The sequence below is a fragment of the Gymnodraco acuticeps genome, unplaced genomic scaffold (genome assembly GCF_902827175.1).
Source record: "Gymnodraco acuticeps unplaced genomic scaffold, fGymAcu1.1, whole genome shotgun sequence".
Taxonomy (NCBI): Eukaryota; Metazoa; Chordata; class Actinopteri; order Perciformes; family Bathydraconidae; genus Gymnodraco; species Gymnodraco acuticeps.
In genome coordinates, this window is record NW_022990023.1 from 5,731,767 (window position 1) to 5,747,862 (window position 16,096).

The 16,096-nt window shown below is 40.1% G+C and overlaps 1 protein-coding gene across 1 annotated transcript in view; it reads left to right on the forward strand.

The window, feature by feature from the left end:
• The window catches only part of LOC117545133 (cytohesin-3-like), a 34,483-nt gene that overhangs the window by 16,444 nt on the left and 1,943 nt on the right, over positions 1-16,096 (forward strand). The window contains 8 exon segments of the mRNA XM_034214815.1: positions 1,290-1,370; positions 1,454-1,566; positions 5,458-5,576; positions 5,578-5,607; positions 5,752-5,863; positions 9,944-10,020; positions 12,510-12,581; positions 13,338-13,492. Of these exon segments, the coding sequence (XP_034070706.1) occupies positions 1,290-1,370; positions 1,454-1,566; positions 5,458-5,576; positions 5,578-5,607; positions 5,752-5,863; positions 9,944-10,020; positions 12,510-12,581; positions 13,338-13,492 (759 nt within the window).

Consider the following 16,096-nt stretch of genomic DNA (forward strand, 5'->3'; position numbering starts at 1 on the left):
AATTATCTTACATTAGCACAGAAACAAAGCACAATGTGAGTCAGTCGTCGGGGGCTCTGGGGACTCTTCATGTTGGCGGTGGGCTTTACTCACAGGGGATCATCAAAGAGCCCACCTACCCTGTGGAAATCACACTAAACACAGGCGGAGGGTTTACACGCAGTAATTATCACTAATTGAGCTTATGCAGGGAGCAGAACCTATCATTACATGCTGAGCAGAGAGGGGGAGGAAGAGGGGGGAGATGCAGAGAGCAAAGATAGGGGAGATGCAGGATAAGCAGGTGATTGGCTCCCAAATGACGCCACTAGATCTAATCATTACATGTCACTTGTTAGACACTTTTATCTTACATACTCAATACTGTGGGCAATCGCCACAGGAGCAATTTGGGGTGAAGTGTCTTGTCCAGGGACACAACGACATGCTGACTGCAGTGGGGTTTGAACCTGTGACCCTACTGATCCCAACACCAACGCACAACCCACTGCTCCACACGCCTCCATCTTATTGTTCCTGAAACTGAGACACGAATAAATGCAATTTCATTTTTGCAAATGACAAACCACATTCAGGTCTCTTTTTAATAAATGTACCTATAGAAATAAACCTACATGCAACCCTCATCGGACAGGATTCATTTTATCTGGCTGCAGATGACAGTGTAGGGTAGAAGAAATCCCCCCGAGTCATCGTAAGTAATCCAAGACTGTTATTGCGAAACATGTTTTTGTTTTGTTTCTCGTAAACCAACGCTGTTTTTGATGTCGCTCCACAAAAAGTCTAAAAATGTCCTGGCTTCATTTGTACAATAAACAACAGAAAGAGGATGCAGGCTCAGGATTATGGCCCCTAATGTACAACAAACACGATCAGAGAAGCTGTGACCGCAGCCCGAGAGCAGCTGTGGACTGAAGAAACCCTCCAAAAGCCAAACAAACCTCTGACAAAAGGAGCCTGTGTGGGTTTTGTGTTTTAGCTGTTTTTCATCAGTCAAACGCACCGTTTCCTCGCCTCAGGGGGGAGAAATACTCAGCATCAGCCAGCTGTTTAAATTGCTTCCAGACTCCACGCTCAGCGCCCGGTATGAATAAAAGCACAAACATGACAGGAATGCTGGGAAACGCGAATCCAGGTTGAGAAATGCTTTCATGGAGGAAATCTGGTTTTCCTCGCCCTTTCCTCTGGGCTCGCTTATTGTCTAGAGTTATGTTGCATCTTCTCTGGATGATATTTGAAAGAATGGCTATTGGAAATCAGATTTTTTCATCTGTATTTTCTCCTAACAGGGAGGACTTCAACCTCAAGGTGCTGTCGGCTTTTGTGGAGCTGCATGAGTTCGCAGACCTCAATCTGGTCCAAGCACTAAGGTCAGCACAACTCTAAAAACTATGAAAAGTTGTATGCACCCTAGCATCACAAATAAAATTCCCATTCTCTCCTCCATTTGTAGGCAGTTTCTGTGGAGTTTCCGTCTGCCAGGTGAAGCCCAGAAGATTGACCGTATGATGGAGGCGTTTGCAGCGCGGTACTGCCAGTGCAACCCGGGGGTCTTCCAGTCCACAGGTCAGAGTCAGAGTCTGTTGAGTAGATCATTGTTCACCAAACCTTTCATGTGAGACGATTTCCCCAAAGGCCCTTTGGATCAGCTCCAGAGCCCCCTTCACTAACATCAACTGTCTTTTCAATTGATCTTAAACAGGATGTTGTTAAACACTTTAATTATATACACATGCATATCATATTTATTGGAGGAAGTCAGTCTTGAGGTCGGCTTTTCACTTTTGCATTTGTAATATAATTTTTTTTTTTTTTAACCAACTGTTTATTTTACTATTTGAAGCATTTATTATATCACCTATTTGCTAACTCTTTTTTTTTTTTACTTTGTTGTGTTTTACAATCCATTTAAAAAAATTATTTAGCTTACTATTTTTAGGGCTGTACCCCGTCGTTGGCCCACTATTCGGTTTTCAATTTCGTTATTCGTTGTTTTTCCGTTTTTTTTGGCAGCCGCAGATGAAATCTCCAATATCAACGTAAGAGCTTGTGCCTCTTCGGGGGGTGCTAACACTTAACCATAAACTTTATCGTTTACTTTCTCCGTCTTTATATGTAAGATATTACTTTTCTCCGTCATATGACTGTCACGTTGTTACCATAGCAACAACAACTTCCTGTCAACAGCGCTAAGTTAACTCTCCTTCAAAATAAAAGCATGTCCATACAAAATAGGAAGCCAAGCTAAATTACACTTAAGACATATATACAACTGCAACGAAAGTAACGAACACAATATCCTTTTCAATCTCCAAGAACATAAATTGGGTTAATTACATTAACAAATAACTATAAAACAACAATACTGTAGAATAACAAAATTAATGCCTTGAATAAACCGAAACCCTGTTACAGTGAATATCCGAATAGTCGCTGCTGATTACTACCGAATATCCGGAGCCCGAAAAATGGTATACGGGACAGCCCTACTATTTATTAATCTTAGCTAACTATTTCAACCATTTCATCTATTACTCTCTGTTTAGACTTCTCTGCTTTCTTGCGACCTAGTTCTATTAACTCTTAATCCCAACAGTGTTGATGTTACAGCTGCATTTATTCTTTTTAAATCAAATTGCAAGCAGTTTAAAACAAGTTGGATTTAGTTAATTGTCTATGTTGTTGCAAAAGTTGCCCCTGGGACACAAAAGAGCAGAGTGTGAACTCCAATATGTTAGACAATGTCAATGCACTGAACATCAGTTTACCCTAATGTGCCAACAGAAGAATTGCCTGAGGGTCCAGGATACATTGAGCATTAGCCTTTAAAAAAAAAATGCATTTGATTCATTAAGCCTTGAGAGTTACTGTAACTAGAGCTCAATGAGGATCAACCAGATTACAGTAACTTCAGATCACATGATCACTGCAGCAGAAGAGTAAACAAGTAGCAACAAACAAGAGACATCCATTATCCATAGCGGCGCAATGTGGCTGAGTGATGCGTGTTCTTGTGATAAACAAAGAGTACAACTACAACAGGCTGTAAATAATTAAAGAAGTTTAAATCTTTTAAATCAAATGTAATATTGTACAAAGCTTTTTAGAGATATGTGATGTTCTCCAGAGAATAAACTGTATATGTGACCCGCTCTATCGAAAGCAGTCGGAAGTCGCAACGGCTCATTTCAAAATAAACGTGGATTTGCGTAAAAAAAATCGTTTTTCGGGGTTCGGGTGTTTTGTTTGATTTTAAATAATCAAAGTCTTGTCTTTCAGAATATGAAACTTTTATTTCCAAAATCACACGATAAATACATGTTTGAAGTTTGTAAAGGGAAAATGACAGCTCACTCGCCACTCTGCTCTTCCGCAGCGCCGCTCCCCCTCCCTCCGGCTGACATTATGAATGTACGCGTATAGTAATCATAGATAACACGGCCGGGTCCGTTACAGTTTGTTTTCATCTGATTTCAATTAAACAAAGTCTTGGCTTTCAGAATATTAAACTTGTTTCGGCAAATTCAGATGATAAATACAGCTTTGAAGCTTCGGTATAATTACAAGCGGAGAACGGAGTAACTTGACGTCACAGCAGGCAAAACAACAGCCGGTGTTTCGCGTGAGTGTTTTCCCCGGGAAACAAACACAATACACACAAACGCAAAAATACACAAACACACACATACACACAGACACACACTCATACTACTTTGATCATTTGCTCCGCTAATAATCAATCAGATCGATGGATTCCAGAGAAGAGGAAACTTTGAAGGCCTTCTTCTCAAAACGATGACTCGGTGAAAGTCATTATATAAAGTGACATATTTTGCTTAATATTTGGAGTACAACAACAATCCTGATATCATTAGAAAGCTAGGAATCTCCTCTTTCCAACAATACAACTCGAAATGTGTCTTCGGGTCAATGCGACTGATTTCGATAGAGCAAGTCACATATTATCCATCCATGCATCAGAATCTGAAATATTGTCTCTCCAGGGAGATATTGGATGTTTTCAAAATAAAATTAAAAAGAATACAATAAAATAGAAAAGTAAAAAATGAAATATATGTATAGCAATATAATGCATTATTAGTGTTATTATATTATTAATGATATAAATACTGAAAATGGTTTCAAACTATTTTCCGAAAATGGTAGAAGATAGTAGCACTGCATTATGTCATATGGGAATATCATATGTTTTATATGTAGAAAAGTAACTATCGTAGAGGAGCAGTAGATGTATACATTAGCCTTAAATAGAAAAACTACAATAATGTCAAAATATAACTTAGATAAGGTAATCGAGTGAATATGCTCAGTAGCATTCCACCACTGGTATTCAGTCATGTATGTGTGAAGCCATTTTAAATAAAATGATCTTTAATCACTGATGGAAAAGAGCAACCCGTCTCTCTCTCTCTTCCTCGTGCTCGTCTAGTTTCTGATTACGCTGACATTCCTCTCGCAGTTAGCAGCACCTCTTGCCCCGCATTACACACTGCGTGCAAAGCTCTTCTATTTTTTATAAAGAATGTGTTTGCAGGCAGACAATAGGCAGCGTGGGGCAAAGTGTGTCAGGGAGAGCAGACAGACAGAGGGGAATGAATGATTCATTTACAGGCAGCCAGTGGCCCGTGTGTGTCTGAACATTAACTCACAGACGAGAGACTCAAGCCCTGCCTGCCCCCCATTCCATCTCACTATACTGTTCTTCCCTCTAACACACACACACACACACACACACACACACACACACACACACACACACACACACACACACACACACACACACACACACACACACACCACACACACACACACACACACACACACACACACACACAAATAAAATAATTAACTAGTTTCCAGAGTCTAGCCAACAGACGTTGCTCTGTCTGTATCCGTCTTGTCCCTACCAGCAACTGAGGAAAATTCTTTCAAATTAATATCATAATATGTAAATGTATAATTAAGCGATATAAGAAACGGCTATATGTGTAAGAAGCTGAAGTGCAATACGCTTGGCCAATCAATTTGTTTTCCCCTAAGACCTTTCATTTGCAGTATACACAGTATTTGTAATTTGTTATTATTACATTTGACTATGAAATTATTACATTTCTCCCAAATCGCAACAATTTTAAGGTTGTTCCTCCAAGGCTTATCATTTTAGATTGCAGATGTCTTAAATTGCGAGCTTTAACCGGTGGCCAATACATCTGTGTATCGCTAGTAAAGAAATACATTAATACACAAAATAACACTGTATGCTGATGACATCCTGTTATATGTACTTGAACCTGAAAGTGTTACACCTCAGATAAAACAAAAATGGTGGACTTCCTAATGAAGAAGGTTAATATCCGCCAAAGAAAATGTGAAACGTGACTTTAATGATCTATAATGTGTTATTGATCAATTTGATTCCCTTTCTGTTGCTCTCAGATACCTGCTACGTACTGTCCTTTGCCATCATCATGCTGAACACCAGCCTCCACAACCCCAACGTCAGAGACAAGCCCCCCGTGGAGCGCTTCATCTCCATGAACAGAGGCATCAACGAGGGGGGGGGATCTGCCCGAGGAGCTTCTCAGGGTGAGGACTCGTCCGTAATGTGTGTGTTCCTCTGTGTGTGATGATTGACCTCTGTGATCTCTCTGTCACGCCTACTACAAACGAGCAAGGCACTTCTAACACTGTTCAGCCTTTTGATGAATAACTCCCTTCCCCTGTCTGCAGAACCTTTACGACAGCATCAAAAACGAGCCCTTCAAAATCCCAGAGGATGACGGGAACGATCTCACGCACACGTTCTTCAACCCCGACAGAGAGGGCTGGCTCTTAAAGCTTGGTATGTGCATTTTAAGTCATCTTAATGATGCGTTGATTTGATAAGCAGTGTCCTTCGTTTCTCTGGCGATGAGTGTTTGTGTTGTTGTGGGTTTATTGTTTATGTTGGGTTTTCCAGTGCACATGTTAGAGGTTGACAGTTTAGGCATAAATGGCTGAAAAAAGATGATTCCTACGATATCTCTTGACTTTTTCTGTGTCATTTCAGTAGAATGAGTTTCTGCTCAAGCTTCTGCTCTTGCCGCTAATTTTTGCCCGAAAAAAAGGAGCTTTCTTACGCAACTGCAAAGTGTTTTGTTTCTTTCCTCGTCCTTCATCTTGTGTCCTCTCCTCTTTGCTTTGTCTTCTCTCTCCTTCCTCTTCCTCACTCTTCAAGCATGCCTCTTTTTGTTGATTAAACTTCGTATCTCTGGCATTGTGTTACGTGGTTGTTGTGTCTTTCTGAAAAATCCTTTTATGTGTTTTTTTGTTCCTCCCTTTCTCTAACCTTTCCCACTTTCGTTCTGTTCTCTCATTATGTTCTGTGATGGATGTTCCTTCTTAAAAATCTGTATTAGGAGGTAGGTAACGCTCCTTCCTCCCTCCTTCGGATTCATCACAGGTTGCCCTCACACTGGCATTGGCTGCCATTATCTCCTTAGCACACAGAACATGCTACCCGCCTCATTTAATTGGCTTATTGAATCAGAGCTGTCATTGGGCAAACGAGGTGATGCGTTATCTCATTCAAAGGCAGGGCGAGTTGGAGGTCAGTGATCTCGCTCATTGTGCATGGGGATCGTTTGCATTCCTCTTGTAGCTCTGGAGGAGGCTGGATGACGCAGAGGGCTCGTCTCAGATGGTGCACACACAATATACGCACAATTCAAATCCTTTGCATAAAAGATAACTCTTGACCTCATCAAACCACAGTGCCACTCGCCACTTCCCCTTTATTGTCCTGCCGTTTTTCACAGAAAACATCAAATGTATAGATAATAAAGGAAACGCTAGATACAAAACATTGGTAATCATAAAATATTGGAACAAATACACATTAAATAAAGTTTGTACTTACTTTTGTACGCGGAAATTAAGGTGAACACATCTTTATTCTTCTCTAAACTCATGTATTTACGTTGCATGCAGTTTGATAATGCAGTGTATAACTTTAGGCTACTGGAAATGACTTTAACTCCCACTTTACTTCCATATTGGCCAAGACTTTAAAAGTCAGTGCTTAATCAGCTTTTGTTGAAAATTCAGAGAAAATTGGTAAACAACACAATAAAACACATATCTATGCAGTAATTATAAAGTTACTGCTAGCTTAGCTTAGCTAGCATTGGTCAGTCTTAATACGAATATCCACCTTTCTGCACCTCACTTACTAACTGTAAGTTACTAGCTGCTTCCCCATGTTTCCAGTATTTATGCTACGCTAAGCTAACCGTGCTGTTGGCTGTAATGCTAGCTTCATATTTCAACACAGTCTCACGGCATTTCATGTTATAGTCACGAAATTATTCTATTGATTTGCGTTCACCAACACGATTTCGCCATTTTTTTCCGTGTCACACAGAACGATTTTAAAAGCAATGTAAATAATAACAAATTAGAAGGAAAAACAGATTTTTAAAAAAAATACAGATTTCATTATTCTGACACACGATTTTAGAAGCAATGCATTTCTATTTGTAGTATGTTTCCTGCCTGCACCAAATAATAACAAATTAGAAGGGAAAAAAGATTTTTTTAAATACAGATTCAGTATTATATATATATATTTATTATTATTCAGTATTATAGTATTCAGTACAGTATTCTGAGGCTCTGAGCCCCATTTATTTTCCTTGCGGACGGCAAAAAAACTCCGACATTTACAGGGTAAGATATTGAGTAAGAAAACGTTTTTATGAACCACACAGCTTCTGGTATTCTAAGACCCGATGAACACGAATCAATAGATGACATTAATTTCGTGACTATAACACGAAATGCCGTGAGACTGGGTTGTATATTTAGCATACAGGCATGAGAGTGGTATCAAACTTCTATCTTTTGGCAAGAAAGTGAAATATTTTACCCAAAATGTTTTACTTTTCTTAATAGCTGTAAAGGTACAACATGTTACATTAGAACCTTTTAAGCATTAGCAAGTGATCCAAACAACTAAATTAAGTTATTTGTTTCAAACTTCTGCATGCTTTAGCAGCTTTTTCCAAGAAGCGCTAACATGCATTACTTCGACATAAAAGATGTTTGCTTCCTCCTATATTCAAGCAAACACCCAGCGCTCACTTCATCCTCTGTACCATTAGAGACAGCCCTGCGCGTCACACAGCTTCTGCTTAGCGAGCACACATGCTAAGCTTTAGTGAATGGGCCTCAGTTCACCCACGCTAATGCTGCTTCTCCTCTTTGTCTACAGACCCCTGTCTTTCTCATTTGCTCTCTATCCCACCAGCTGCACTAGCCACATCATTTTATCTTCAATTTCTTCCCACTAGCAGATCCCACGCTAATTTTACCTCCATCATAGGAGTCCCTGCTTAATAAGACGTTCCTTTTTTGTTGTTTGAATGAAGCTGGCCTGCTCTGATGTTTAATACAACATTTCTGCACTGCTAATATCAGGCTGTGAAGCTCCATAAGCGCTCATTACACTACATTACTAACCAGGACTGAGCCTGCTGCTTTGCCTGAATTCATCATCATCCAGTAGGAACAGCATGTCATAAAATACTGATATCTAAACATATATTTCACAAAGCCTGCTAGCTTAAACAGCACCTCTGTGGGTTAAAACTAGCCAAGTAATCTGGGACAAAATAAAGAGAAAAGCACGTTTTCATGTCCTCCTATCAAAGTCAAAGCATTTTAAATGGACAAAACTGTCAAAAATACCAATTATTAATATTAAGTTAAGATAAATGACTATTTTAGCTGTGTTCCATGCAAAAACTCCAGAAAATACAATTTTGACCAAATTACACTAGTTGGAATCTTTTTTATCCTGTTCATTAATACAGATAATGAAAATTGAGTCAATACTTTTAGCCCTCTTGCATTTGTGCACATTTATTTTTCACTCCCTTTTCAGTAGTCTCCCTGAGCAAACAAGCGAGTGATGAATCTAAATTAGAAGCATGCAAACATGGGAGGTCCTGCAGCAAACATCCATTATAAATGTCATGTTTTGAGGATTAAATTAAACATATGGCTAAATGGGATAAACGGCTCTAATGGTTGACTGTAGCAGAATCAAACTTTAATTGTATATTTACGGAACAAAAGTAGAGCATATTTCACATCCTCAATCCATTTCAGTGCGTAAAATGCAGCGGTATGCATCTCTAGTAAACATTGCTCATTAATAATGTACTATATATGTTGGATTTTTACTCCAGCTTGCCGTATAAAGTGGAAATCTGGGTCAAGTGAACATTACATATTGATTACATCAGTAACGGCTGCTTTGTGCTCACTCTGTGAAGTCAGCAAATTTGTTATTATTGTGCAGACTGAACATTGACATCAGGCACATTGTGTTTTCTTTGGATTACTTAGGTAAATGGCTTCACTGATGGTGTAATTACCAGACAATCCAGTAATCCCAATAATCTACTTTTATCTAAGGCAGATGGAGAGGATGTCAGTCCTACTCTCAGATGTTTTCACATGTTACAAATCCAAACACCCTCTCTGGAACAATCGTGCTTCTGTCTCTGCTTTTTATAGAATTAAAATATCAGGCTTTTCTCAAACCAAGCTCATCAAATCTGTCAGTCTGGTCAAACAAGTTGAATGCACTCCTGCCAAAGCTTTCACATGTATGTGGCGTGTACATGTCTTGGTTTTTTCTGTAAGGTAGCAGCGTGTTGAACAGTTTTCCCAGCCCTCAGGCATGCGTCCCTAGAGACGGGGAGGGGGTGCTGCAGGGAGTATCCAGCCTCCTGATTGAGTCTAATAATGCAGAGAGCTGATGATCAGAGCCAGATGTGGCGCGTGGAGCAGAGGTCTGCTGCAGGTTAGCCTCCACATGCACAAACACTGTCGCCCCTTCAGGTTAAACTAAAATAGTGTGTGTTTTTCTTTGCAGGCGGCAGGGTGAAGACGTGGAAGAGACGGTGGTTCATCCTGACCGACAACTGCCTCTATTACTTTGAGTACACAACAGTAAGTAGGCAGAATAATGTGGTTTAATGTGTGTCAGAATGTATGTGTAAGCACCAGTGGTATATGTTACACACTTCTCTACACAGCCAGTAATATTGTATGGTAACTTATTACTTCCAAATGAAAGTAATACCTATGTGAAAGGAAGATGCCCAACACTTGATACTATTTTGAAACTCCATCTGGGTTTTTCTGTTTATAACACCAATATTTATTAAATTACTTAAAATAATATAATAAACATATTTGATGAGAGTACATTTTAAAGGAATAATTCAACATCTTTGCCGAGAGTTATATTACATGCCACTCTACATATGACAAAAGACTGGAAACTGATGGAAAGAACTAGCTGCAAAGACTTGAGATTGGTATCAAACTTTGTGACTAACTCATAGCAAGAAAGCAATAGGTATATTTCCAAAAATGTCCTAAAATGTTCCTTAAAGGACGCTAGTAAAATCATTTTTTACATTTTTAAATATTTCATCCAATAATCGTGATAAGCAGCTAATGTGTAAATATTTTTGAGACAGATCAAATGCAACAGGACTTTAAGTAAGATTGACACCAAAAAGAGGACACACATGTTGTCCCTTACACATTTAAACCCTACACACACACACACACACACACACGCACACACACACACACATATACCATGTATACATCACTTCAGGGGACATTACATTGACTTACATGCATTTCCTGGAGACTTATCTTAACCTTAACCATAACCAACACATGCCTAACCCTTAACCTAACCAAGTCTTCACCCTAAAATTAATGATTGCCCTTATGGGGACCTCCAATTTGTCCCCATAAGGGAGGTGAGTCCCCACACGTGACTGTGTAAACAGATTTAGGTCCCCACAAGTATAGTAATGCCAGGCCACACACACACACACACACACACACACACACACACACACACACACACACACACACACACACACACACACACACACACACACACACACACACACACACACACACACAGTTAGTCAGGGGTCTTTGTCTTCCAGCTCCGCTCTTTAACAGATGCAGCCCCTTTGACCTAGATGAACTTCACCCCAGCAATTAACACGAGGCATCATGGGAAACATCTGCAAAGTCTACGGTGCACATCTGGCCCCGCTAAGCCCCGATCCAAGTGCCTCCCCCAACCCGCTGCCTGTCACCCCGATGCTTCAGCCCATCAGAACATACCCCCCAAACACACACACACACTCATCCAGCTGCCCGGCTTCCTCCCCCTGGTCCCCCCTCATTAGCAGGAAGATGACAGGCGGGACACGGGGCTGTTCCTCAAGGTCCCCCCCCCCCCTCACATCTGGCTCCGCAGACACACACACTCGCTGGAGGATGTGGGGGGCAGGGTTATGTCTCCCTCGGGTGCTGTACCCTACGTGACCAGGATGTATAAAAACTTCAAGCGTGCTTTTATCCCCACCTTGATTCTCACTTTGATGCTGTCAGGCTCAATGTAATGTAAATGTTCAAATACTTTTTTTTTCTTGTGATCACATTTTTATTGATATTAATACACAACATGTACAACCAAAATATATATATTTAAAATAAAATAACTAAAAGTACATAATAAAAATAAAAATTCGACAACAGCAATTACTTACAAAATATACAAAATGTAGAATCCATATGTAAGCTAAAAATAATAACAATGATACAGACAAAAAATGTTCAAATACTTAAAGGTGGGGTAGGTAATTCACTTCAGAAACACTTGTTGTTATATTCCATGGAATGCTCTTAACATCCCGATAGCAATGAATACATTAAAACATGTCATCTGTGGAAGCCGTGGCGCACTGGATGGCCTACCTGCCTGTCAGCCAACCATCTGGGCACAGACTTATCTCGTGCCCTCATTGGTCATGTGCGCGTTCGTGTGTGTTGGAGGAGGGGCTCTGTAAAGAAGTCTGAAGGAAGGGGCAGATTTTTTCCGATGGTGTACTTTCAAATTCTAGCGCACTCGAGCTGGTTTCTCCATTCTTACCCACCCTACCTTTAAGTTCAAAACATATTCACAATAATTAAATGCAATTTCTAGCTGTTGCAAACCGTTATTTATATGAGTTTCCTTTGAAGAATAAGATCCTCACTAGGGAAGCAGTCATCCTCCACTAACCTCACGTGGAGATAACACTGTAGGAATATTAGTTAAATATAAGCTTAATTATGTAGTAAAATGTGTCCTAAATGACAATAAAGAAACATATTCTGTTATATTTAGTTGTATGCATTTGATAACCAACAATCAAGATTACATGTTATGTTCGGCAGGTATTATGTTTACAGTTTATCATCTTAGTTTAGCGTGTTAGCATGCTCACATGTGAATTGACCGTGTGATGTTGTCTGGGCTTGACTTTCTGTGTCATTGCGCCCTCATTAATCACTGGTTGTGTCCTTTACTGTCATGTATGCACTTAATGAGTGATGTATTGATGCTTCTGTGTTTCCAGGATAAAGAGCCTCGTGGGATAATTCCTCTGGAGAACCTGAGTATCAGAGAGGTGGACGAGCCCAGGAAACCTGTGAGTAGAAACTCCAGACACTCTTTCTTTATCTCCTTTAAAGCAGAAATAAATCATTTGTATGCCCATGTGGTATAATTGTTATTGCAACCAACAACCCAGGACATATTGCATTTGTTTTGAAAAAAACGTCGCACAAAAAACGTCGCTAAAGTATTTTTTCTATCTGTTCCTTTTCATGCAAATAAGAATCTTTGATCGTTCATTTAATGTTAGCGACATGGCTACAGCTAGCAGCCTTTATACTGTATAAAGCAAGAAACAACTGCAAGAATATCAACCCTAGAAGAAACCCTAATCTCAGAGCTATTAAAAAGGCAGATTAAAACACCTCTTGTATTAATAACTAGGTAGATATTGTTACTTAGCGATGAAGTAGAAATACTTTTTTTATCACTTTCCCTCTTCCCCTTCTTTGCCTCCTCCTTCCATGAAGCTCATTTGCTCGATAAAGTTTCTACAGTTAACATTACTTTAGTTGTTTTGCTACCTAAAAAAGCTGCTCTGAGCTCATTTGTTAAATTGTAAGATATTTAAATGCGACTCAGTAACAGAGCGTATTGCAAAGTAAAAGCGAGGTTTACATGTAACTATAATAAACGCAGGGGGTGTCATTGTTCTGCAGCCGTTACATAGAGCAGTCAACATATATTAATAATGATAAGCAACAATAATCTACTGTCACTTTAACATCACACTTTTCTCTGACATGTTTTCTTGTTTTTCACCGTGCATATCTTTTCGTTGCCTCCCCAGAACTGCTTCGAGCTGTACAAGCCGAACCACAAAGGTCAGGTGATCAAGGCCTGTAAGACGGAGGCGGACGGGCGAGTCGTCGAGGGCAACCACGTGGTGTACAGGATATCTGCCCCGACGCCGGAGGAGAAGGAGGAGTGGATCAAATCCATCAAGTAAGAGACGCGGCGTTAGTGGGGGTCCATTTACACTGAGGGGGCACTTAGCCAACACTGAGGCTCCCAGGTGGTACTTTCTCACGTCTGACCTTGACTATGAGACACACACACACACACACGTGAGCTTTATCATATATGTGCAGCTAGTACACACACACTTAGACGCTAGTGACTGAATGCGACTCTGTTTCTCACACTTCCACACAGATAACACTCAGGGGTGATTTCTGCTCTGCTGGATAAGCTCACTTCCCTTTGTTTAGACACACACACACACACACACACACACACACACACACACACACACACACACACACACACACACACACACACACACACACACACCAGATTTGTCATATCCAAATTCAGCCTTGTAAGCAGGGAAGGAGTGGAGGTGAAGCTGTAAATTGGGTAATTGATCAGCTCGCTGCTTATAATCCACTCAGCTGCAACTTCACCGGCAAATATGATCAATAATATCACGGCAGAAATCATATTACACGTCGCTTCAGGGCTCTAATGATGTTATAAAACCTCTTAGCGTTAGAAAGAGTATCCAATAAATGAAAGGTGTGTTCTCTTTTAATAAGTGACTACAGATCCTGAGATGCTTCGTATACAGTTAAAGGGATTGGAAGGAAAAGAGAGGTGGTAATTCCTCTCAGTTGGAGATTGTTGTTTTGTTTTTATTGAACGAGGGGTATTTCCCATTGTGAAGCAGAGTCTCTTTGGGAATTCAGAGCAGAATTAAACAACAGCCTCCCAGTTAAACTGCCAGAAGATACAACAAACATCAAAATGACCAACTATGAATAACATAAAACAATGCAATGTTAGCGACTTGTCATCCTGGCTTGCAAACCACTATTGTTGGTGGCGTGGTGAAGCTGGCTCTCTGTATGTTAGACAATAAATGAGAAAAGTCAGAGCAATGTTGACGGAAAATATAAAAAAGGTCATTGTATTGTGAAAAGTATGTATGTCAAAAAGTATTTAAAATGTCTTCGTATAAACTGGTGAAAATATCATGAAAAAGTCATAGTATACAAAATGTGTATATTATGCTGAAAAAAGTCAAAATATACAATGTTGAAAATATCAAAAAATTAGTAATTGTATGTTTTGTTAAAATATCATTAAAAAAAGTGGTGTTATATTGTAGGCTGAATAATTCAAGTTGTCTACAAAAAGGGGCTTTTAACCATGACGGTAAAAGCCCCTTCTCCCAACAGTTGGAGGAGTGAAACGATTTGACCCTCTGAACACACACTCTCTGTTTCACACTCAGCATCAGAACGAGTAGGGTCCTCCGGTCACTGCTGGAACAACAGAGATCACAGATTGGACTCAAACTCACACACTCTCATTACACCCTCCTGTGGTCTGCAGACACAGAAAGACACACACCTGACTCATCTGCTTCCTGGAAACTGCTCTGTTCACACACACACACACACACACACACACACACACACACACACACACACACACACACACACACACGCACACACACACACAAATAACACTGGCCACCTCAGCATGTTGTGCTGCTGGGAAGGCTGCGGGTTATTCTGCGTGTTCCCATCCTGAGTGTGTGTCACGTACAAAGATTTAGGGTATGCAACGTTGATTTTTCCACAGGGAGCCGGAGCCAGTCTGAGATACTCTCCCCAAAACAAAAAGACAGGCTGAGTTAGCAACTAAAGAGTCCGACATTTCTGTCAGGAGAGGGTGGAGACCAAAATCGAGCTTCAAGGAGATATAAGAGTGATATCAAGTGGCCAGAAACACGATTTCAAGCTAATGTGTTTGTTGCTTCATGTCCTCTAGTAGTTTAAATAGTCAGCCCTTTGTACACACAGTAACTCGTCACAATTATTTAGCTAGCAACAAAGTGAGGACCTAGCCGGGGAACATAGGTGGACATTAAGCAGCTAAAGAGCCAGAGATATTTTGACTTGGCTGAGAGCGAAACAGAGCTACAAGGAGATACCGAAGTGACATTAAATGGCCAGAAACACGATCGCTCTAGCTTTCAAACGAATGCTAACGTTGCTTCCTGTCTGCTAGGAGTTGTCCAAATAGTCAAATCTTTGTATTGACAGTAACCGGTCACAGTTATTAAGCATTATTGCACTTAGCTATGGACATTTTGATTGACTGCTTACCTCCCTGAGACTGCTGTCAATTGCCTTGTTGACAATTAAGTTGAATAAAATACTCTGATGGTAAAGCTACCTATTTTGACATTGTATAGACAACCTCATGTTTAAGAAAAGAGCCAATCTTATTGTATGAATAGGCATACATTTTCTCTTGTGTGTTTGTCAACATGCTCAGATAAAAAAACTTCTGAGTGAGATATTTATAGAATGGGAAGGAGTGTTTGAGTGAAGATCAGGTGCAACGAATCACTGTAGATGTCAGGTTTTGGTGTTGATCTTGCAGAATCAAAGCAAAAGAGTTTCTTTCTAAATCCGTCAGAGAGCGGCGGAGACAAAAGACGAAGCTCCGACTGATAGATACAAGACAGATTAAGGTCAAAGAAATGACTGCCCCTCATCCTAAAAATACTTCACAAATACGTCACGGGTAACAATG